Raw genomic sequence first — 22,196 nt, 5'->3', positions numbered from 1 at the left:
TGCAGTATGGCTCCGACATCCGCCCCACTTCTCTAGCCTCCCTCTCCAAGAGATACAGGGACCTCACCCCCTAGCTGCAAGGAAGACTTGGAAGTGGAATGGGGTGGGGACTGGGTTCTGGCATGACCTCTTACTGAGTATCCCACTGATCCCAAGGTTCCCTGTTAGGCCTGTAAATAGGGACATCAGAAGCTGAAATCAGAAGGGGTTCTAGGGGAGGTCTAGACTGGATGTTAGGAAACACTATTTCTCTAGGAGGGTGGTGAAGCATTGGAATGGGTTACCTAGGGAGGTGGTGGAATCTCCATCCTTAGAGGTTTTTAAGGCCCGGCTTGACAAAGCCCTGGCTGGGATGATTTAATTGGGGTTGGTCCTGCTTTGAGCAGGAGGTTGGATTAGAACCTCCTGAGGTCTCTTCCAACCCTAATCTTCTAGGAATCTCCAGCAAAACTGGAACCCCTCAATGGCATGCGGTGCTCACCCTGATGCCAAGGAAAGGACCAGGAGGTGGCAGGCCTGGGCCATAGCTCCCAGCTGCTGGAACCCACTGGGTGCCAGCGAGTGCACTACAGCTGATGTTAACTAGGTAACATAGGTGTGAGCTCTGAGGCTTCAAACACCATCAGGCACCCAGGCGGAGACCCAGAAGTACAGATGGTCATTAAGCTAGAATCACACAAGATCAAACTCCAATCTCCAGGACAGAGCAGGAGTCGCTGCAAGTGCCAGGCCTCAGGCCACAGAAGCCGCTGAACTCACAACTGGTCCAGCAGAGAAGTACCCACATCCTCTGCTTAGACACATACCTTACTCCAGAGGAAGAAAACATGTTACAGGCCATCTAGCCACGTGCTTACCTTGGCACTGGGTATCTTTCATGGCAGGCTCATATCCAGCAGCGCATGTACAGGCTCCAACTGGTACCATCCACTCCCCATCTCCATTACAGTACAGTTTCAGGGGCACAGACACTTCCACTGCATTGGGGATGCAGGTCCCTGGGGCAATGACCAGAGAAGTGGGCTCAGCCCCAGTTAAGGTCTCCGGAAAAACAGCAAAGCCAGCAATGGTGTTGGAGCATTTCTTATAGAAAGCACGGACAGAGATGAGGGACATGCAGGCGCCCAGATCCTGGAAGGCCAGGTAAAAACCATTCTTGGAGAGAGGCCCAAAGCTGCGCACCTTGGTGTTCACGCGACCAGACTCCAGCTTGGAGAAACTCTCATCGGGGGCAATTGTATCCACTTTGATGTAGGGGTTTTCCATCCAGAAGGGGCTGGAGGCAGAGGCAGAATCTGTATCCGACTCGTAATAGAAGAGATTGAAGGTCTCTTTGCAGGAGCCCGGGATGTTGGGGATGCTGTTACAGTCCCGTACAGTGAATTTCAGCTCCACGTAGACTCGCTGGACGTCCTGGCGCTGGATGAACTGAGTACGAAGCCAGTTGTTCTGATTGGCCTCCCGCACATTGCACACCTGGTACGTTCGGATGGGGTTCATGGCCTCATCATAACCACTGACTTCCTCCCACTGCAGTGGAGAGAGATTGGCAGGTTAGCCACTGGGATGGGCAGACCGGAATGCTTCAAAACACAGCCCCACCCCCACACAAACTAATCCAAACCACACTGCAGAAACCAGACACGTGATTACCCCAAAAAGCACCAACACACGCACACAGCCAGTATGAACCGAAGTACCCATATGGTCCGCCCCTGCCCTGCTCCCTCCTGGCCCTACTCCCCTCGTCACACTGAAGCCTGTGAGAACTTGACTCTTCTCTGCATAACGCCATGCACTTGTGATTCCCATAGTAATGAAGGAGTGGGCATCAAAGAGAGCTATGAGCTGGTCTGGGGAACAGGAGTGATTTCACAAGGCACACAACAGGCACAGGAGGGAACCCAAAGGGTGCCACTGTCTCGTGAAGCGTCCCAGTTTGGAACGGATCAAAACCTGCAGCTCAACCTGGAATCCAGAGCCCTGTGCAGGCTCCGAGAGTAGGACCCGAGTCTTACCCCGGTCTCTGGATGAGCCGTCCACGCCAACTCGGACGTCACCCACTTCGTATCCATCAGGGTTTCTGAAGGAAAAATGGAATTGAGAGACAAGGTCAGGGTTTGGGAAAGAAACAGGAGGGAAATCTTTCAAAACCTTTGCAGGCAACGCAGAGCAACGCAGCTTGGGGGGCGGGAGGGAGAAGGGCAGAGTGAGACGGACTCCGGATTTCCTCCAGTCAAGGGGAGAGGAAAGACCCCCATCCGGAGAATTGCTAAGGGAGCAGAGCCACCAAAGAAACAGCAGGAAGGGGGATGTGGACAGCAAGCAAGAGCAGCCATCTTCCTTTCAGCAACCTGCACACTGAGCCCCGCTTGTTGGGCATCCACACAACCTCCCCCCCCCCCCCAACACCTTTGCTGCGAGGGTCTGCCAGCAGGGGAACAGCCCCCCCCGGCACTGGTGTCTTTGCTGAAAGCGCCTGTTCCCATGACAGGGCGGTGCAGACCAGGCAGGTTTCTCCAGCGCGGGAGGGACGGCAGGCTGCTCTCCCAAGCTGCCCCACATCACTCATTTCACAAGAGGCGAGAAGAATTTGACCGTCTGGCTGACATTCCAGGAGCAGATTACAAGCCAAACCTCCCCGTCAGCATTCCCCCGAGAGCCCCAGCCCCAGCCGTGGGGGGGAGGGGGGAGAAAGACGGGCGGGGGGGGAGGGGGAGACGAGAAGCCAGTCTGAAGAGAGCTGGAATTGCAGCCAGCTGCAGCTAATCCCAGGCTAGGCCAGGCAGCCCTACTGAACCTGAGCACGCTACAGTGGGAGAGTCTTGGCTAGCAGCAAACTGTCTCAATCCTGGTCTTAACCCCAGCCGTGACCCCTAGCAATTCTTTGAGGGGTGGGGGAGGTGTCAGAGGCCTGGAGGCACCCCCCCCCCCAATCTCCTCCACCACAACCAGCAGACAACCTCACTCCCACGCCGAGCGCCAGCACTGCCTAGCAAAACGGGTCTTCGCTCATGACCAACACAGCAGAGCTCCCGCCCCCAGTTACCCAGCACAAGCTCCCCAAACCCAGGGCCTTTCCTGAAGGCGCAAAGCAGATTCAGGTCAAAATGCCATTGCAGGGCAAAGAAACGCCCCTTCTGAACCCCAAACTGGGTCTGTGCCCCAACCAAACCCTCCCCACAGACAGCCTCCTCCTCAGACTGCCCCCACACTTGGCATACCAGTCACTGCCCCTCTCAGGGAGCCTCTCTTCAGGGCATAGTCCCGGCCAACAGGAAGAGAGAAGAGTCTTTTCTCCATCCAGTTCACATGTCCCCATTCTCCTTAACTCCCCCTTCTCCCCTCCCCACTTTGTGCCCTTTAGCCAGGATGCCCTATAGGCCAACCCCTGCCCCCCACCTCACGTCTAACACACTGCGATATTATTGACATAATCTGTAACTACAGATCACTATTGTGACCACTGTTATACATTTGCAGCAAATATTGTATAAAGCTCGTTGTGTAAGGTCTATGGAGAGGTTATGGTTTTGGTTATGATTATGCTGTCTATATGTGTGTATCATTTTTGTAGTTGAAGTTATGAATACTGGCTCTATACTGTCTGTATTTCAAATTTAGGCTATGCTTCTGGGTGACACCGCAGACAAGTTGGTGTCAGCTCTGCCTAGCCTGCTTGATGGCCCATTAAGGATCATCAGCTACACAACTGACCCATTGAGAGAAGGCAAATACACCTTGTGACTCAGCAAAGTATGCAGGGACTTGCCCATGTGACTCCAAACTCCATTTTGCTGTAATTTTCCACAGTAAGAACAAAGACGTGTTCTTACACCTGGAAAAGACTATAAAAGGCTGATGCTTCATCTCCATCTTGTCTTCAATCCTGCTTCTTACCTCTGGAGGGACTTTGCTACAAACTGAAGCTCTGAACAAAGGATTGAATGACCCATCCTAGCTGTGGATGTACTCCAGAGACTCGATTTGAACCTGCAGTTTATTCTATCGCTGTTACAAGCCTGAACCAAGAACTTTGCCATTACTATATGTAGTTGATTCCATTTAACCAATTCTAGCTCTCATCTAGATCTTTTTCCTTTTATGAATAAACCTTTAGATTCTAAAGGATTGGCAACTGTGTGATTTGTGGGTAAGATCTGATTTGTATATTGACTTGGGTCTGGGGCTTGGTCCTTTGGGATCGAGAGAACCTTTTTTCTTTTACTGGGGTGTTGGTTTTCATAACCTTTCGTCCCCATAATGAGCGGCACTGGTGGTGATACTGGGAAACTGGAGTGTCTAAGGGAATTGCTTGTCTGACTTGTGGTTAGCCAGTGGGGTAAAACCAAAGTCTTCTCTGTCTGGCTGGTTTGGTTTGCCTTGGTGTGCATAGAAGCCCCAGCCTGGGGCTTAACTGCCCTGCTTTAAGAAATTTGTCCTGAATTGACGCTCTCAGTTGGGTCCTGCCAGAACCATCATCGTTATACACACACACACTTCCCAGAGGCCTACAAATCCCAGTCCCCACAGTGTCACTCCCTCAAACATGGCGACACTGAGCAGCTGGGAACTCAGCACCACCGCTCCGTCCCCGGGCGGTCCCACTCCCTTGCACATGGTCTCATCGGCACGCTCTGGAGCAGGAGCTCCCTTGCGAGTGCTCAGCACGGGCAGCACTATCCAAACACACTTTGTACGCAGGGAGTCAGAGCTCGTCGGCCCAGCCTGCGAACAGGCATCTGGCACCTCTTGGGGCATAACTCTAGTGAGGGCATTTCTCCCACATCCCACTTTCTGATCCTTCTGCCTCTCCCAACTGCCATGGAGCCTTCCCCGTCCACGAGGCATCTGCCTCTTACAGGAGCTGTACTCGAAAGCTGCTTTCCCTGCTGTACCGTAGCCTGGATACAGAAGCCGCCGGGTCACTCTCAAGGTGTGGGGACAAGTAGCTCCCCATCCCAAGCATTCACTAGCACATCCCCATAGCCTCCTCCACGGCTCACGCCCCTGTATCCCAGCGACAACCCGGGGCACAGTCAATGATGCCAGAATACTCACCACTATTCTGCCAGTGGGATACAAGTAATCTACCCTGGGCCAGCAGAAATTGCTCCAACTGGGGACCCTTTAGAAGAGGAAGTGAGAGGACTATCAGATGCCCCGGTGCTGGCCAGTAGGGAAAGGAAGGTTACTGAGCAGTAACTGGAATTCCTCCCTCAGGGGCGTCTCTGCTCACGGGCGCAGAGCCTAAGAGATCCACATGTCAGTCACCCGCAAGAGAACCTCAAAAGACCAGTGCAACAAATGAGGAAGGAAGGAGGAGGCCTCGCTAATGCACATCTTTATGGGAAAGTCCATTCGCTGGTCAGTAATCTTCCTCGTCATGACCTGCCACAGCAGAATCCCAATCTTGGAGACTAACCAAGGGGAGGATGGTGATTACAGGAGATGCTATTAATACCACAGCCCGGGTAGAGCCAGTGAGCTCTGGTATCAGGATCCCAAACTGGTCTCAAGAGCTCTGACAGAACAGTCTGGTCTGGTCTGGTCTGGTCTTCCCCGTAGATTTTGCCACTGAGAGACAGAGGAATCAATCTGTTTAGGAATCCCCATCGGGGCAGGAACTGCTGCTTTTGTGCCAAACACCAGGCATTTGGCATTCTCTGGAGAGGTAATTCCATTTCAAGACAGACTATGCGACTGATGCGCCACACTCATCCTTGGTGCTTGCAACTCCAGCTGTTTGCCAGGGAGCTCCTTTTCCCAGCCAAGTGAATGGCGGAAAGGAGGACACGGCACATGTTCTTCTGCATCAAGATAACTCCGTGGGACAGATGCATTGAGACATACACTGCCCCTGCACTGGAGGGTAAGGAACAATGCTGCTTTGCTTCTGACCAGCGCAGAGAATCGCGTTGCTCAAAGCTCGGGGCTATGTGTGAAGCCTCTTGGGCGCACCCCCACCCACCCACAGCAGGGAGTCCTGAACCTAAATTGACCTGGTTTGTAGAGGGAATTTAACCATGAAACAAGAGGCCTCATTTCAGCCTCGTGGAAGCAACATACAAGGATCAGCGAGGCCTAGACACCAGATGAAGCACTGTGAACAAATAGCATTTAAACCAGCCTTGCTATTAGGCAAAGTGAGTCTGGATCCAGATGTAGAACCTGACCCTGCTGTTGAAACATCAAGGGAAAGAGTGGAGGCTCCACTGCCAGGACCAGAAGAGCCATGCTCCAGATCTGACCAGCCCAGGCAATGGCTATTAGATCTGGGCTCTGACCAGCTTTGCTCTCCTGAGGTAAGAGAGTCTCTGCAGGAAATGGCAGAGAGGTCTTGAGCACGGCCCAGGAGAAAGCATCAGAAATCTCCAGTGGCCCTTCAATAAGAGAGAACATTTTTCGGAGTCTATAGAAGTGACTGTGCCATTCTCATGGTTCCCCTTAGAGACCACCACTGCTAGCCTGGATTCTGGTGATGCCCATTATCTACCTGAGAGCTGTCCTACCTTGCCCCTAGCAGCGAAGCCCTAGTTTAGTATCCCTGCTCCCACACACGCATGGCCTCAAGACAACAGTGCTTCTCCTCCCATGCCCTAGTCACTCCAGGCAGCAGAGTCAAATTGCCTTAAATTCCAGTGTATTTGTAACATCCTGGATTTGCCAGGTTTCCTGCAGAACTCCGGATGGGAGAACCGCCTGAATATGAGCCTTCCACAGCGAGGGGGCTAGGAGAGAGAGATCACAGTAATTGGATCGCGCTGACAACCAAAGCGGAGCATCCCAAACTATTTAGGGCAGGGGTAGTCAATAGGCAGACCGCAGGCCAAATCCAGACTGCCAGATGCTTTGAAACAGACCCCAAAATAATTGTGTGTGTGTGTGTGTGTGTGTGCGCACACGCGCTTATTTTCTCTGGTGTCTCGACCTTGACCAAGATATTTGGACCTTGACACAAAATAATTGACTACCCCTGATTTAGGGCATTGCTAGCCACATGTGCAGGCTGCATTCCTAGAAGGTAACCAGTGGTCAGCCTGGACTGTTGCTGCAGTCTGGCAAGAGGTGTCGTCATGTGCCAGAGCCATGAGACAAGCCAGCTTCAGGGAGACCTGTCTGTTCCCCGGGGATGCAGCATCATTACAGAGGTTTGCGTTCCCCATGTCTAGGAGCCTTTCCTTCAGCAGAAAAGCTGTAGCCACAGGAGTCCAGGGTGGCTCCTATAAAAGTCAGCCCGAGCCAGTTTGTTTGGAGTCCCAGATCTCTGCAGGGGGAACAAGTTGCACGCCGGGATATACACCCTTTGAAAGGACAGAGCCCAGGACACAGCCCTGATGAGCCAGTTGTCCAAATATGGGCACACTTGTGTTCCATGATGCCTGAGATATGCAGCCACTGCCGTTAAACATTTCATGGAGACCCAAGTGGCTGTAGTGAAGCCAAACAAGTACTCTGCATTGACAGGGATTGGTCTTTGCCAAGTCTGAACGTTGCCATTTGAACTCGCGCAGGAAGATGTGACAGGGGAGGACGGCATGCATCAGCAAGGCGGAGAGCTCCGAGCCAGGCCCCAGGGGTCAGAGAGAAGGAATTATCGCTTCCAATGGAATCGTACAAGACTTGAGCTTCTGCGCAGAACCCCAGGTCTCCAGCGTGATGGGGCACGAGCCTCTTTTGGGATTAGGAAATACTCGGAGTAAAATCCACACTCCCCCCAGAGTGGACTGGGTATTTCTATAGTTCATCGGAAAGCCCTTCCCTGAGCAGTTTCTCGTGCAAGGGGTCTGAGAAGGGAGGAGGAAACAGCCTGAAGCAGGAATGGATTTCCTACCTCTGCTCTCCCACCTCCAGGTCCCAGTGATCGGAAGCAACTCCACCGTGCGTCAGAAGGAATGAGAGAGTGGCTGACCACAGAGGGGGAAGAGGAAAGGGCTGTAATGGGGGCTGGCTCAGGAAAGCTGTGGAGAAGGGCCAGACGGGCCAATGCAGACGGTCTCCAGGTGCCAGTACTGGGTGCACCAGGAGGGGGAAAAAAGAGAAAGGTTAGGAAGCCCAGTGGCTGAAAGTGACAGATTTGGGAGAGAACTCGGATTTGAGGAGCCCAGAATCAGCCTGCCATTCCACCAAGAAGGAGCCAGAGGAAACCTGAAGGTGAACAGACCCGAGTCTCCGAGCAACGCAGATATTCACACGAGTGGATGAGGGATGCCCAGGACAGCTCAGCACAGAAAGCCACTGGGCGTTCCCCCACTCCAGAGATTGCAGCTAAAATAGAGTCTATAGATTCTTAGTACGGAACACAGTGCGCTGATGACATCTGCGGAAGACAGTGGAAATGCACACGGACAACGGGATCTGCGACGCCCAGACCCTTAGCATCCGTGCCATGCATCCCACAGAGCCAAAGACTCCCTTTGCTACAGTCCTCACTTGTGCCGATGACGCTTAAGGAAATTCCACCCATGGCACTTGGAGTATTCCCTCCATCTCTGCCCCCCGTGGTGTGCTGGCCTTTGGGAGGAGCCTCCTTCCCAGACATCAGGTTCCTGCAGTTTCCACACGAAGGGCAGTGGAGTCCTGTGCCTTGCTGAGACACGTGGTGGGAAGCAATATCATGGACCTTGACAGGCTATGAATCATTCAAAGCCTCCTCCAGAAGGCCTGCTTTGCCAGGCAGTACAGGCCCTCGTGGGACAAAGCTGCCACACCCAGGAAATATCCTTCTCCAAAGTAGCGTTGGCAACGCACATGTTGATCTACAACAGACATGTCACTCTGACAGGAGACAGGCGGCCTGAATCCTCACTATTCCGGATCCACCATCTTAGCTGAGAAACCGCCGGGCAACAGCGCAAGCCCACAGCCAAGGCCAAACACCACACAGAAAAATGACAGCCAGTTAACAGGGAGCTCCGAAACAAGGCAAGGGCCGTAAACAGAGGGCAGAAGGGAGCTCCCAGGCCTGAGGCGGTGGGGCCACTTGGGCGTTCCAAGCCTTCTGTAACCTTGTCTCAGAGATTGGTTGTTTGTGAGGGCCAGGCTCAAAATGGTTCTGGGACTTGCTGTACCTGCTGCCTGAAGCATGGAGCTGCAGAGGCAGTTCGCAGCAGGACGCTGTCCTGAACGCTACCGTGCCACCTTGTTTTCTTCATCAATTCAAAAGTCTTTACAAATCCAAAATTGGATACAAACCACCCGCCCCTTTCCCTTTCTGATGCAAAGAATTAGGATAGCAAGCGCGATGTGCCAGCTGCTGTGCAAACATAACAGACACAGTCATCGCCTGCCCTGCCCAAGCTCACAATTGAAGACAACCAATACGGAAGAGGCGGCAGGAAGACAATAAGCAATTAGCCTCACCACCCCTCTGCTTGTTCATGGTTAGCTGGCGACTTTTTGTGGGTATTTTGAGGAAGGATTTGAAGAAGGAGCGGGTAGTAGCTTTACAGATCCACACCACATGGAAAGTCACCTGCAAGTGGAAGACAGCATGAAGAGTGTCTTGGGAGAAGAGGAAGAATAGGTGGTCGAGGCTGACGTGGATGGCGGAGCACTATGAAGAAGCAGCAGAAGTAGAAACTTTTCAGTACTTAAGGCTTTGACGCCCCATTACAGTCTGAGTTTTGCTACTGACCAGGATTAGGGCCAGAATTTCCTCTCCAGTGCTCATATGCAAAACTGGGGAGACCACTTCTCACAGTAATTCTGGGCGCTTATTGAACCAAAGGGGGGCAAAAGAGAATTGGATAAGTTCAGAGGACAGGTCCATCAACAGCTATTAGCCAAGACGGTCAGAGATGCAATCCCATGCTCTCGGTGTCCCTAAACCTCTGAGTGCCAGAAGGTGGGACAGGCAACAGGGGATGGATTACTCAATAAATTGCCTGTCCTGTTCATTCCCTCAGAAGCATCTGGCACTGGCCACCACTGGAAGACCGGATACTGGGCTAGATGGACCATTGGTCTAACCCAGTATGGCCGTTCTTAGGTTCTTATGCATTCTTTTCAGTCAGCTCCTCAGAAAGAGCCCAAGAATCTGATCCAGTGGGTACAAAACCTTACGCTTTCTTGGCTTTGAACTTGCGACACTGCCAGCTATCATGATGATCTGACAAGGTAGGACTTTGGCCTCTCAGCTATACCTACCCCATTGGGAAAAAAGAAGGGCTCAGATTCGAGCGAAGAGCTCCTTAGAAATATCCCAGAGAAACGTTCATGGGTTACCCAGGCCAGAGTGTCAAACAGAGGGGCCGGGCTCATTCTGCAACCCACTGAGAGAGAGCGCAGACGCCAGGGATCTTTGATGCACGCCCAACATTTGGGTCCGTACCAGATGTGAGCCTCACTCCGGAGGGCAGGAATGGGGCCATGGCTAACACAACAGTGCCGATGCTAGACAATGAGTGGGTGGGGCTATTCATGAGTCCTCATCCTATCCACAGCTCCTCTGCAAGAGGAAACAGTATGCACACCACAGTGTTTGCTGGGAGGGGGTGCCTGGCTCTGGGGCTTGGTCACCTCCCCTGCCCCGCAGCCACATACAGAGCTCTCGGAAAAGAAGGGGGAGATTCTATGGGCCTGTGGATGGCAGGAGCTTGCTAATATTTGGTTGTGGCTTACTGGCGGCATACAGGAGCAGAACAGGCAATGACCTGCTGGTGGTGTGCCACCAAAGGGGGCATCTCCTGCACAGTTTAGTTTCCCTCCCCAGCTTTGAGATAATTATAGCAGGAACGAGCGGCCCTGTGCGCTTCCCATTCAGGCACCTATTGCTACAATTAATCCCAGCCCCGTTCTAAACTGCAGCACAAAGGACTTTGGAGTGAGGCCTTTTCTCTGGAAACAAAGGGCTGCCTGTGGGAGAGAACCTGAGGTTGCACTTTTCCCGCTGACACGCATTTCACATACACAAAAGCAAAGCCACACAGAGGGCTGTGTATCAGGGCAGACCCTTCCACGCACTTCCCAGACCCCAATGTCCAAACCAATCCTAGATCCCACCCCCCCAACCCCAATCCTCCGGGAGGAGCCTTCAACCAAGGCAGGGAAATGCTGACCAGCTGCTGGGGACTATCCCCGGGCAAGCTTCTGCTAGGGAGTTCACAACACCCCGAATCCCATCCAGAGAGAAGCGCCCACATCCCACTCAGCCCTCGTCACTGGCAAGGGACACCTGCGATGAACCGGGGCGATATCTGCACAACTTATACATTCTGGCTGATAGCGTGAGGTTGCGTTATGAAAAGCTGCTGTACTGCGAGTCCCCGTATGTACGAGGATCCAGCCCTGCCGACAGGTACACACCAGACAGGAGCAATGGTTATAGCCCTCACAAAGGTTAGGCTAGAAAGCAGCTCAAGCCTTGGAAATCCAGCCTAGCTCTGCCCTTCTGAAGGGAGATGGGGAAGGAAGGAGAAGCGGTAACTTACCGGGGTAAAACAAGTGACTGAGAGTGGTTTAAATAAAGAAACACACCGGAATGGGGTGAGGTAGGAGAAGGAAGCACAGGGCAAGACACAGCAAGGTCACAGAAGCTGGGTAAAGGACTTGTAGGAGGGAGATGTCACCCAGCGTGTAGCAGCCCAGGAGGTAGGGGCCCTGCCTGCTTTCCTGAGCCCAGATGGCCCAAGGGCTCTGGACAAAGCAAGGGACTCAGACCCCAGCCCAAAGAATGCCCTGGAGTGGTGAGGAAACTGAGGCGGGGACATGCATTTAATGTTTGTTTTGCATGATGTGCACTCTCCTGTGCTTCCTATGATTAAGTATAAAAGAGCATAAAGGGGCTAATCTCTGCGCAAAGCGTATGAGTGTGGTGCTGATGCTTTACAACTACTGCAGGCCCCTGAGAGTTCAACTGTAACCAGAAGCTTCTAGAGAAGGGTGTGTTTAAGTAACGGGGGTGTCACGGAGTCCCCGGGCGATGCTCTGGAACTGCTCCCCACCAAGCCAGGCAGGACTTTGGGGAGCCTCCTCTCCCTCGGAGCAGACTGTCTTCAGGGCAAGAAGCTCACACGGCTTCACCTCCTGGGTCTGACCTTGGAGCATTCAGCATATGCCCCTCCGTGTGCTTCCCACAGCGAGCCTGCCCCGACGGGGTCCTGGGGAAGCCAGAGGGTCCTGCACCCCCACTCCGCAGTCAGATGTGACTCTCAGCCGGCCAGTAAAACAGAGATTTATTCAATGACAGGAACATGGTCTAAAACAGAGCTTGTAGGTACAGAGAATGGGACCCCTCAGCCGGGTCCATTCTGGGGCCCAGTGAGCCAGATAACCCCCATCTGCCCTCACTTCCCGTCCCCTGCCAGCTCCAAACTGAAACCCCCTCCAGCCCCTCCTTTCTGGCCTTTGTCTCTTTCCCGGGCCAGGAGATCACCTGATCTCTTTGTTCACCTTTAGCCATCCCCTTGCAAGGGGGAAGGGCCCCGGCCATTAGTTGCCAGGAGACAGTGTGTCGGCCATTTATGCAGGCTGGAGACTTAGGAAATGCATAGGGGAAACTAAGGCACTCACAAAGTATTCAGAGGAAACATTAAGAACAGCCCCACTTCATCACAGGGAGTATCTGGGGGCATAGGGCAGATGAGCCAAAGAGCCCCATGCCAGACAGGCCATGGGATGCCCCAGTGCTGCAGCCTCTGAGGCGCTAGCAGCTTTCACATGCCCCCAGGGATCCGGAGCACAGACTCGGACTCCCCTCACTGCAGCCCTAGAGGGTGGCCAGCAGGGAGCACCGCTAGGACCTGTGACAGTGCCACACCCTCCACACAAAGCAGATCCCATCAGCCCCTTCCCCGTTCCAGAGTCTGGCCCCACCGTCCCCCCTGCAGGAAATGCCCAGGCCTCACCAGGCCCCAAGGCGCTCTGCTTGCTCCCCTCCCCGCCACATGCTCCAGCGCTGGGGAACGCTCACCCCTTCGCGGCGAATTTCCCGGGAAGGGTTCGGTGGCGAGCCAGGGTTTCCCATGTGAGGGAAGGGGCAGGAAGGGAGAGGCTGACAGGCGGTGGGACAGGAGAGCAGAGGGAGACGGCAGCTGGGTTGTGTGTGCAGTGAGTGGGGAGAGGAGACAGCGACCGTGGTTTGGTGCTAGACTCTCAGGCTGGAATTAGCAATGCCGGGGCACCGGCAGTAGCCACAGACAGGCTGCTTACACACCCCCAAGTATTTTTAACAGGGGAGGCCCTCTCTGCTCCTTCCCCACATGCCCCAGGAGATCAGAACTGTCAGCGCAAAGCTATTCCAGGCCCCGGAGAGGCTGTGACCCCTCAGCACAGGACACGGCTCTCTGCAGGATTGCAAAGGCCGGAAACATGCGCTGGCTGCCTTTGATCTAGACAGATGCTGTGTGGCAGCTCCCCCTGCAGGAGCCGGGAATCATTGCGGCTGCAGACACACACCTGAATTCCAATCCTCTGCAAGGGCCCAATACCTCCCCCACCCCCTGACCTCGGGTCGCTCAGCCCTCTGGGTCCTGGCCACAAGACCCCCTGGGGGAATCCGCCCAGCGCGGCTCCCTCTCTTCTCTCTCACCGGCTCCCTCTCTTCTCTCTCACCGGCGTACATGACAAGTTCCCGTTGCTGACACTTTCCAACCCACGGGTATCTGGGTTTGGCCTCCAGAGATGGGAAAGAGGGAACACCATGGCCCAAAAGAGCTTCCCACCCTGCCCTCTGCCCCACTCTGGCTGGGTTGACGCTCGCATACGGGGCTGCAGGGGTAAAGGGCACACCACCCCCTCCGTTCAGAGCCAGCTATCCACGGGGAGCAAAAGGAAACCAGGGCCGGTGTCGCACCTGTGGCCCTTTGTGCCAAGGACGTTTGGAACATCATCAAAGCAGCTCAGATCTGCTGAGCCAGCCAGACACTGGCACCTGCAATCCAGTGTCTTGCCTCTGGCAGTGGGCAGAGTTAAGAGCACGGTGAGCACTTAATAGCAGACTCATTATTTTTGCATTATGGCAGAGCCTAGAGGCCCCAGTGAGATCGGGGCCCCATTGTACAGACACAAAGGCAGTCTCTGCCCTGCAGAGCTTACAACCTCAACAGCCAAGCCAAAGGAAGTTGCTTCATTTCCTGATGGGCAACCGAGGCACTAGGATATTCAGTGTCCCAACCCTAGGCCATACAGAGAGGCTGTAGCACAGCCAGATCTTGAGTCCCAGGTTGGTTCCTTTACAAGGCCATCTTCCCTCTCTGAAGCCTGCTGCTTTAGGGGAAGGTGCACTGCCCCTCCCCTAATCCTACGCCTGGAAAACTAGCCCAATCTAGAGAGTACGATCAACTAAACCTGGGGCAGGGAGGGGGCAGGGGCAGGGGTTGTGACTGAGCAGCCAGCAACGGCATCTCCCCTCCCTCCCCAGGCAAACGCATCTCACTGCTCATGACCCCCCGCACCCAGACCCCCTCGGTGATTTGCAAATATAAATCCCAGACAAAAATCACCGAATGCCAGGCCAAAGAGGAAGGAGGCCAGAGGTAGCTTCTCTGGGCTGGAGCATTTTCTTCAGTTCCCGGTGTCTCACCCGCCCGCCGCTAAACCCCTGAAGGGAAGTTTCCAATGGATTCTCCCCGGAAGCCGCTCTCGGATGGTAACAAGACAGATTGGAAGCATGTGACGTCGGACAGGTGCCAGCACTCCAACTGGAAAAGCAGCTGACGTGCCGGCGCTGGGGATACGGGGGGGGCCGGAGTGCTCATTTCCTCCAGGTCACGGGCTTTCAGGGGCTCCACGGAACCTGGCGGCTCTCTGACCTGCTAGCAAGCGGAGGCTAGGCCAGACATTGCCAATGCAGGACTGCGCCGCTCACCATCCTGCCCTCCCCCCCGGGGGGGGGTCTAACTCTTCCCCACGTCACAACAGACTAACAATTTGTGGGCCTCGTCATTTCGTTGCCAGGCAGAGCTCCCTGCTGGTGCTGGACACACAGCCCCTGGGCACCAAGCTTCAGGCAGGAACAAGAAGTTCCTTGCTGAGCAGCAGACTGTGCCTGGGAGGAGGGGAAACCCCCCAGGGGGCTCAGCCTGCCCCCCCCCCCCCCGGTCTCACGTACAATGGGGATTCACTCCCTTCTGCGGTTGCTCTGAGCTGGAGCTTTTGGTGTCATCCCCCAAGCGGGCAGCCCCACCAGCCCCCAGCAACTTCTCAGGCAGCGGCAGCCACGTTTGAAGGCACCAAGGAGGAAGAGAACCCAGAGCCATTTAGAGCCAGCTGCTCAGAGCCCATCTCAACACTGCAATTACCGTTCTATTAATACCCTGGGGATTTCAGGAGCAAAACGCAGCACGAGCAACTCCAGGGTCTGCAGAGGGGGCAGCTTCAGGTGGAAGAACAGATATTCCCTGGCTCCAGCTCCCTGTCCCAAGGTGTGAGACCCAGAGCCACTCCCACTGCTCTCCTCTGCAGGGGCCCTTTAACATCCCCAGATAAGGAGCATCTCTCATTCCCACAGGGCTGCTTATGGATTCATTTGCAACAGAGCTTCCACCCCCACTCTCTGATCCCTGGCTCGCACCCCCACCCCCACTCTCTGATCACTGGCTCGCACCCCTACCCCCACTCTCTGATCCCTGGCTCGCACCCCCACCCCCAGATCACTGGCTCGCTCACACTTCTAAGCTGCTTTCAGAGTGGTCTCAGCCAAGCCTCCGGCTGCCATTTCTTGCCCCTGGTGCCTCTCCTCAGCCCTACAGCCTCCCACACACCACAGACATCTTCCTGCCCCATTGCAAGGGGCTGCTCTCCTCACCACTTCCCTACCCTGGGGTCCAATCTGAGCTCTGGGAGAATGGGACTGACCCCAGGCAGCAGAGACCGCCTAGGCCAGCAGGCAAGAAAGCGATTTATAAGTCACGCTCCTGGCAGAAACATTCACTCTGGCCACTCTCCGGCCATGGGAATAACTCAGCCGAGCAGATGACATCAGCCCCGCCTGAGCCGCGAATACCGTTAACTGGGACACACAGGCAGCAAACTGCTCCACAAACCCATCTTCGTTTCCAGACTTTATGGCAAAATAAAACCACTCCGCACCCTCCAGCGCTGTGGCGACCAGGAGAATACAGCCTGCCTCATTCACAAGTCCCCGACAGCCAGGGGAGAGGGCCACAGCACTGCCTCTGCACGGGGCCGGGCGCGGCAGAAACAAGCAGCTCCCTGCTTTTCCATGCTGCACATCTGGCTGCATGGAGTTCCCGTGGGGCACAGCCCATGCTGGGAGGCTCGGGCGTCTGCGCCCAGGGTTCTGGGCTGCACGTGATTCAGGGCCACCAAACAAGCTCCCGTCCATCAAGTGATGGGAGGGCAGGCAGACGACACAGTCTCCGGCTTTTGCTCTGGCTCCCGGAGGTGGCAGCCGTTTCCGGGCTGGGATACCTCCCCCGAGTGCCGTTTTTGCAGGTTATTCTTTTGGAAACATTCCAGGAGAGGAGGGGGAAAATGGCCAGAAGTTACTTATCGCCGATCCAGAGACACTCAGCCCACAGACACAGCGGCTCGGAGAGGCAGTGCTCAGCTGCCAAGCTGCATCCCATCCAGTCAGCCCCGAGATGGAGCCTCTGCCAAGACTTCCCTCCTCACTCCCGCCTGGGGCAGTTACCCGAATCTCCGCGCTGCTCTCTGCTCACTTCCTCCAACTCTCAAGCACCAAACCCATCTGGAACTATTTAAACCCAAATATCGTCCCTCCCTCGCCTCTTCCAAAGTCAGATTCTTCCAAAGTTAAAACAAGCACAGAATCAGGAGGGGGTGGGGGTGGGGGGTGCCAGGCCTGGCCGACTCTCTCCTCTTCATTTCAGTTTAATTTCTGGGGAACTAGAATAAATCTGTTCCTGGCAATCATTCAAGCCCTGCACATTTTTCTTATTAATAAAAAAAGGTCTTGGACTGCGCGCCATTTGTGTGTGTATGTAGAACAGCCCCCACCCCCAGTGATTCCTACAGTGGGGTCTCGCTCAGGCCTCGGCTCTGGATGAATTGGTCAAGTGACAAGTGGGACTGGCTGGAGAAGAGGGCAAGCCTCTCCTACCCCCCCTCACCGCCTTTCGGATGGATTTCAGTACACAGCCCCACCTCCCAGGAAAGCCGGTCAGAGCAAATGCTCAGGAGGCTGCAGGGCGAGGCCCGAGGACATCCACTCTCTCCTACCATCCACCCCCTGAGCTAACTGCCTCCCCAGCTCCATCTGGGGGCAGGAAAAGCTGGGGAGAAGGGGGCCGTTGGGTGACTCCAGCCTCAACTCCGACTCTCTCCGAAGCAGCTCTTCCGGGCTGAGTCAGGCCTGATGCCTGCAGCCCCCCCCACGGCTAGGAAGGTCCAGCGGCTGCTGGCATTCCAGGGGAGGGGGCTGGGAAACAGGTGTTGGTCGGCAGCTCCCAGTGCATGGGTGGGACATGCCAGCCTGTGGCAGAGAGCTTGCCGCGACATACAACGACCAGCGAGGCCGGGAGCTTACACACGCACAAAGAAATCCACGGGGAAGGTTTCCGCAGCCAAGTCCAGCGACATGGGGTAGCTGTTTGTGCTGCTGAATTCCTGCCGTCAGGTGCCCCTGGTAACAAAGCTGGGGGCCTGCATTCCAAATCTCCCTACCTGGGAGCACAGCCTCAGCACCACTCAGCATTCCTCTTTATGTAAAAGCACCCCCTAACCTCACCAGCACCTCCTGCCCGCAAGTACTATGAGCCAGTACGGCCCCACCACCTTCCCCCAGCAGAGGAACACCTCAGCACAGCATCCACAAGCGCAGACACTTTGGCAATTGTGCATTAGGGTGCTTGACCTTGATGGGAAGTGGAGACAGAAGAGTCAGATGTGCTTAACGGCAGGAGGAGGGATGGAGGAGTTGTTGGAGGGGGGACCAGTCAATCGCGCTTCGCTATGGCAACCCGCCGCAGAGAGCGGGGCTGCCCAGCAGAAAGGCTTCCACCATGACGGATCCAGGGCTGCGGGGGGCAGGGTGTTGAAAAGGCCCCCGTCCAACCAGCGCTGCTGGTCCCTGGGCTGTCTGCAGAGCAGAGAGCCTTGGGGGATGCGGCACTTGACACTTGAGGTGCTTGGCAGAGGCTCGGCGTCATGGCCGCCAGATCTGCACCCCCTCCAACGCCATCTTCCCGATCAGGATGTGCCACGGCAATCCAGGCATTAGCAAGGGCAGGGAACCGTCAGCTCAGCGTGAAGAGAGCCCCAAAGCGGAACGCCGCCGACGCATGTTCCTAGGTACGTTTGTTTTTAAAGGCGCCCTTAATCAGAAAGGAGAGTCACAAGGCAGCCATGTGTAGGTGGCCTGTTTTGCTTATAAAATGGTTCCTGGTTTCCTTCGTGGCTAAGCTGCCACCCTTCCCCGCCTGTCAGTAACGCTCCTGGTCTGCCCTATCTATCCGAGTTATCCCAGCGCCAGGCAGGGCTTGGCCATCATTGCATTTCCCCCTTCACCTCACTGGAGAACGCTCCCGTTTTTAAAGAAGTTCCCTATGAGCCTCATTTAGCGTGATCTTACTGAGCGACGAAGGGTTCAGAGCGGCTCTTCCGCTCGCCTACCCGTGCCGACACAGCGGGGAGGGAAGCCGAGACCAGGGCAGGGGATCCCGATCGTTTATTTTGGCCATCGAAATTCACGACTTTTACCGACAAGTCAAATAAGGCCGACGTGCCCGAAACACGACAGCTCCGTGACCCGTCTCAGCCCAGAGCTAAACAGGAGACTGAGGGAGGGAAGACGACCTGGGTGAAGGATTTTTCCCCTCCCTCCAATATGGCGGCTTCTGCTCAGAAATCCCGCTACGAGGCTGGGCTGCCTCACCCCCACCAATGCCCCGTGGCTGGGGGCAGAGGGGACTAGGAGAGGACAAATTCAAGGCTGAGAATAGGTTTTCCATTCTGTGTCTATTTCCTAGTAACGTGCCGAGTGCGCCGTGCAGGGAGCTGCGAGCACACATCACCGAGCTGCAAGGAGGAGCGCACGCGTCCAGCTCCCCGTCCCTCAGCCATCGACTCTCTCCCTCCCAGACACGCGGCCAGCCTCAGAGGGCAGCAGCAGACCCTCTCGGTGAGAGAGCACTTCTCCTTCCACCGTTACCCCTTCGTGCTGAACCAAACAGCAGAGGAAGCGAAGGGCAGGACAGACCCCGCCAATGTCGCGACTGAGATGCTAACAGCCCCGAGCCACCCCGCAGAATGCTCAGCTCCTCCTTGTCAACGCAGGGCTCTGCCTGACCCTCCTGGGGACAGCTTAGTGACTCCTTCAGTTGCTACCTTGGCCCTTAGGGCAGAGTCAGGCCGAGAGCCCTGCAGAAAAACCAGGCCTCCATCCCACCGGCTTGTCCAGCCAAGGGGCGAGAATCCCAAACTAGTGGAGCAGGGCACCCAAATCCTGGGCCTAGAACATTTTGTGCCGTGCACTGGAGGGCACTCGGCTGTGTACACACACCCGCCCGCCGCCCCTCCCCCTGCGCTCGGCACCAAGGAGGAGACGCTTAATCCCGACAAACCAGTTTGACTCAGCACAACAACAACAGGCACAACTACAATTTTCAAAACATGCAAGTCTGTGATTCAGAGTCTTCTGGCCAGTTAATTAAACGCCGAGCGCCGATTTTCCCGTCTCAGCAGCAGCAGCTTATCATGGAAAGAAAATGCCACAAACTGGTTTCCCCAAATATTTGGTGCAATAAGTCATCCCAACAGTGGGGAGTTTGGGGACGTTTCTTAAAACCAGTGCCCAATATTCCTATGACGACACACACACACAGGCAGACCCAGAGTTTCTACCCCTCAGGCAGCTGGATGTTTTATGCCTCTAACTAGGAGCAAAGCATTATTATGGAAGGAAAAAAAAAAAAGAGAACAATGGAAGTGCAAAGCCACAAATATACAGACTGCCACCGAAATCTCACTACATGCAACTCCGCTGCAAGTTCTTCCCTCTCCCTAACTAGCTGCATGCTCCACTTGACACAAAGGAAAGCCCCTCGGCTCAGGAAACACAGCCGAAGCAGCTTGCAGGCAGAAGGGCATTTTGCGAGGAACAGGAGATTTAACGAGTGTAGCCAACACTACGGAGCCCCGCAATCGGCATTCTCTCCCCACCTACCCCTAAGCGTCAATAAAACAGCCGAGCTAACATCCATTAGTCACCCCCGTCGAGAAATGAGGCATTTCAGTGAAATGTAATTAAACAAAAAGCAAATTTCTCTGCCAAGGAAATACCTGACAGTGCCAGAACTTGGGGGGTGGCTCTGGTACAGGAATGAACTTGGCCCAGTGTTTGGGGGTCGGCCTTCATAAAGCTAAACCGTGGCTGCAGACCGGCAACCGGGGAAAACCCCAGCCAAGGACTGACTCCCAAATATTTCTCATTCCCAAACATTCAGGGAAAGGGCGCACGTTCAGTTCTTTACATTAGGAGAGCCCATAAACGGTGCAACATGGGAAGGCGCAACACGCGCTTTGGGACTGCTTCAGAAATGGCGCACAAAAGTCGCCTCCCTCTCCCAGCTGCAGATGAGTTCAGGAAGCTCCCCAGCATGCGGCTCATGGGTAGCGGCACAGGAGCCTCCAGGAGACGATGTGAAAACAAACACCAGAGAGGCAGAATTTCGCCCCTGAGCGAAACGCGAGAGAACGCAGCCGTCTTGTCTGCCCACCCAGCCCGCACACTGGTAAGGGAGACTGGCGGAGCCTCGTGAGCAGCTATCCACTATCCCTTCTTCCACCACCAATTCTACCCCCCGGACACGCAGTGCCAGGGACCTCGCTTGGACAGCTGGCAATCACATCAGACATGCTGAGGCATTAAACACGGTTAGAGAAAATGTGATTTAGGGGAAATAAATTAATCCCATAGCATTTCGCTCGGGTTCCACATTTGGAGTCTCAGACATAATGGATGTTCTTGGTGCTCCGAGCTGTTCCACAGCCCAGATTCTAAGTGCCAGCAGCTGGGCAGAGAGCAGGCTACAGAGGCCCAAAGGAGGCCGCTACACTTATGTCAGCCTGCGTGGAGAGCTCGCTCCCATAGCCGGTTCCCGACCACAGGAGCCTCAGCTCCCAACCAAACCAGGGCAAACCCGTCTCCTTCTTGCATTCAAATGCTTCGCCAGAGAAAGCCACTGCTGTTGCTTCTGGACAGAGCATTCCTTCTCCAGCAGGCCGAGGCTCTGCTGAACTGGAGAAGAAAAACACATTGTGACTTCAAACAAACACAGCGCACTTACAGGATCTGGAGAGAAACCATTTTCTTCTCAGCAGCACAAAGCCCTCACTGAGCTGCTGCGGAGAACAGCTTCTCCCCCCCGCTTACGTTGCCTTGCTAAGAAACCAAACTCCAACGATTCTGCCACAGGACAGGGCAAGAGGGAGCCCAATGCAACGCCAGACGAGAGGGGTGACCCCCACTCCCCCGCCTAAGTGACCACGAACTACAGCAGTTACCGTGGGCTACACCCCAGCAAGCCAGCTGGGAGTTGCACAGAACCTGACAAGTGAGGCGGCAGAATCCCGGGCCACTAGCAGTCGTGGTTACAGAGTATGTGCCTACAGATTTATTGCCACGGTGGATTTATGATTAGCACTAAAATATCATACACACTAGATTTACAGTAACGGCTCGAAGGCTCCAGCCCAGGTCAGGAAACAGCTTTGCGAGTGGCTAAAAAAGCCAAACACAGCAAAAGTGCAGGAGCACAATCCCCGGCCACGGGGTCAGTGATCTCAGCTCCCAGAGCTGGGAAAGACTGGAGTCACCGAAACCCTGTCCTGGCCCAGCCAGCCAGCTTTGCAGCCTTACTAGCAATTTAGATGAAGTCCAGCTAGAAGAGAAGCTGAAACAGGCTGTGGGCTGGAAGCGCCCTCTCATCCGAGAGACAGCTCAGCGCCTGGCATGACCCAGGCTTGCTCCACACACAGGCAGCCTCCTAACCCAGCACTGAAGCAGGGCTGTTCACGGAGGCCTGGCAAACAGCTGGAAGGTGACCTCCTCAGGAGGAGCATTCAGCCCTCTGACTCTTCCACCCTCAGGAAGCTGAGAAAACCCTAAGTGAAAGCTGTTTATTTTCCTTGTCCTGCTCTTCGCCCCAGTTCACGGGGGTTAAACAGCCGAGCTCACCAAGCTCCTCCTGAGGAAAGGCGACCTAACCTCTCCCAACCCGCTGGGTCTCCAGGAGCTGTGTAGATTCTGGCTGTTGCATCCACAAGCTGTT

At 55.0% G+C, this 22,196-nt stretch overlaps 1 protein-coding gene across 2 annotated transcripts in view; it reads right to left on the bottom strand.

Annotated features, from left to right (window-relative positions):
- EPHB3 (EPH receptor B3) overlaps positions 1–22,196 on the bottom strand; it is a 60,714-nt gene that overhangs the window by 25,657 nt on the left and 12,861 nt on the right. For both annotated transcript variants that reach the window (XM_045029831.1, XM_045029832.1), the window contains exons 2-3: positions 2,019–2,083; positions 858–1,530 (exon numbers count right to left, since the gene is read on the bottom strand). In XM_045029831.1, the coding sequence (XP_044885766.1) occupies positions 858–1,530; positions 2,019–2,075 (730 nt within the window). In that variant the 5' untranslated portion in view covers positions 2,076–2,083. The remainder of the gene's footprint in view (positions 1–857; positions 1,531–2,018; positions 2,084–22,196) is intronic.

The sequence above is a fragment of the Mauremys mutica genome, chromosome 9 (genome assembly GCF_020497125.1).
Source record: "Mauremys mutica isolate MM-2020 ecotype Southern chromosome 9, ASM2049712v1, whole genome shotgun sequence".
Classification (NCBI taxonomy): Eukaryota; Metazoa; Chordata; order Testudines; family Geoemydidae; genus Mauremys; species Mauremys mutica.
This window is presented reverse-complemented; position numbering and strand designations above follow the sequence as displayed.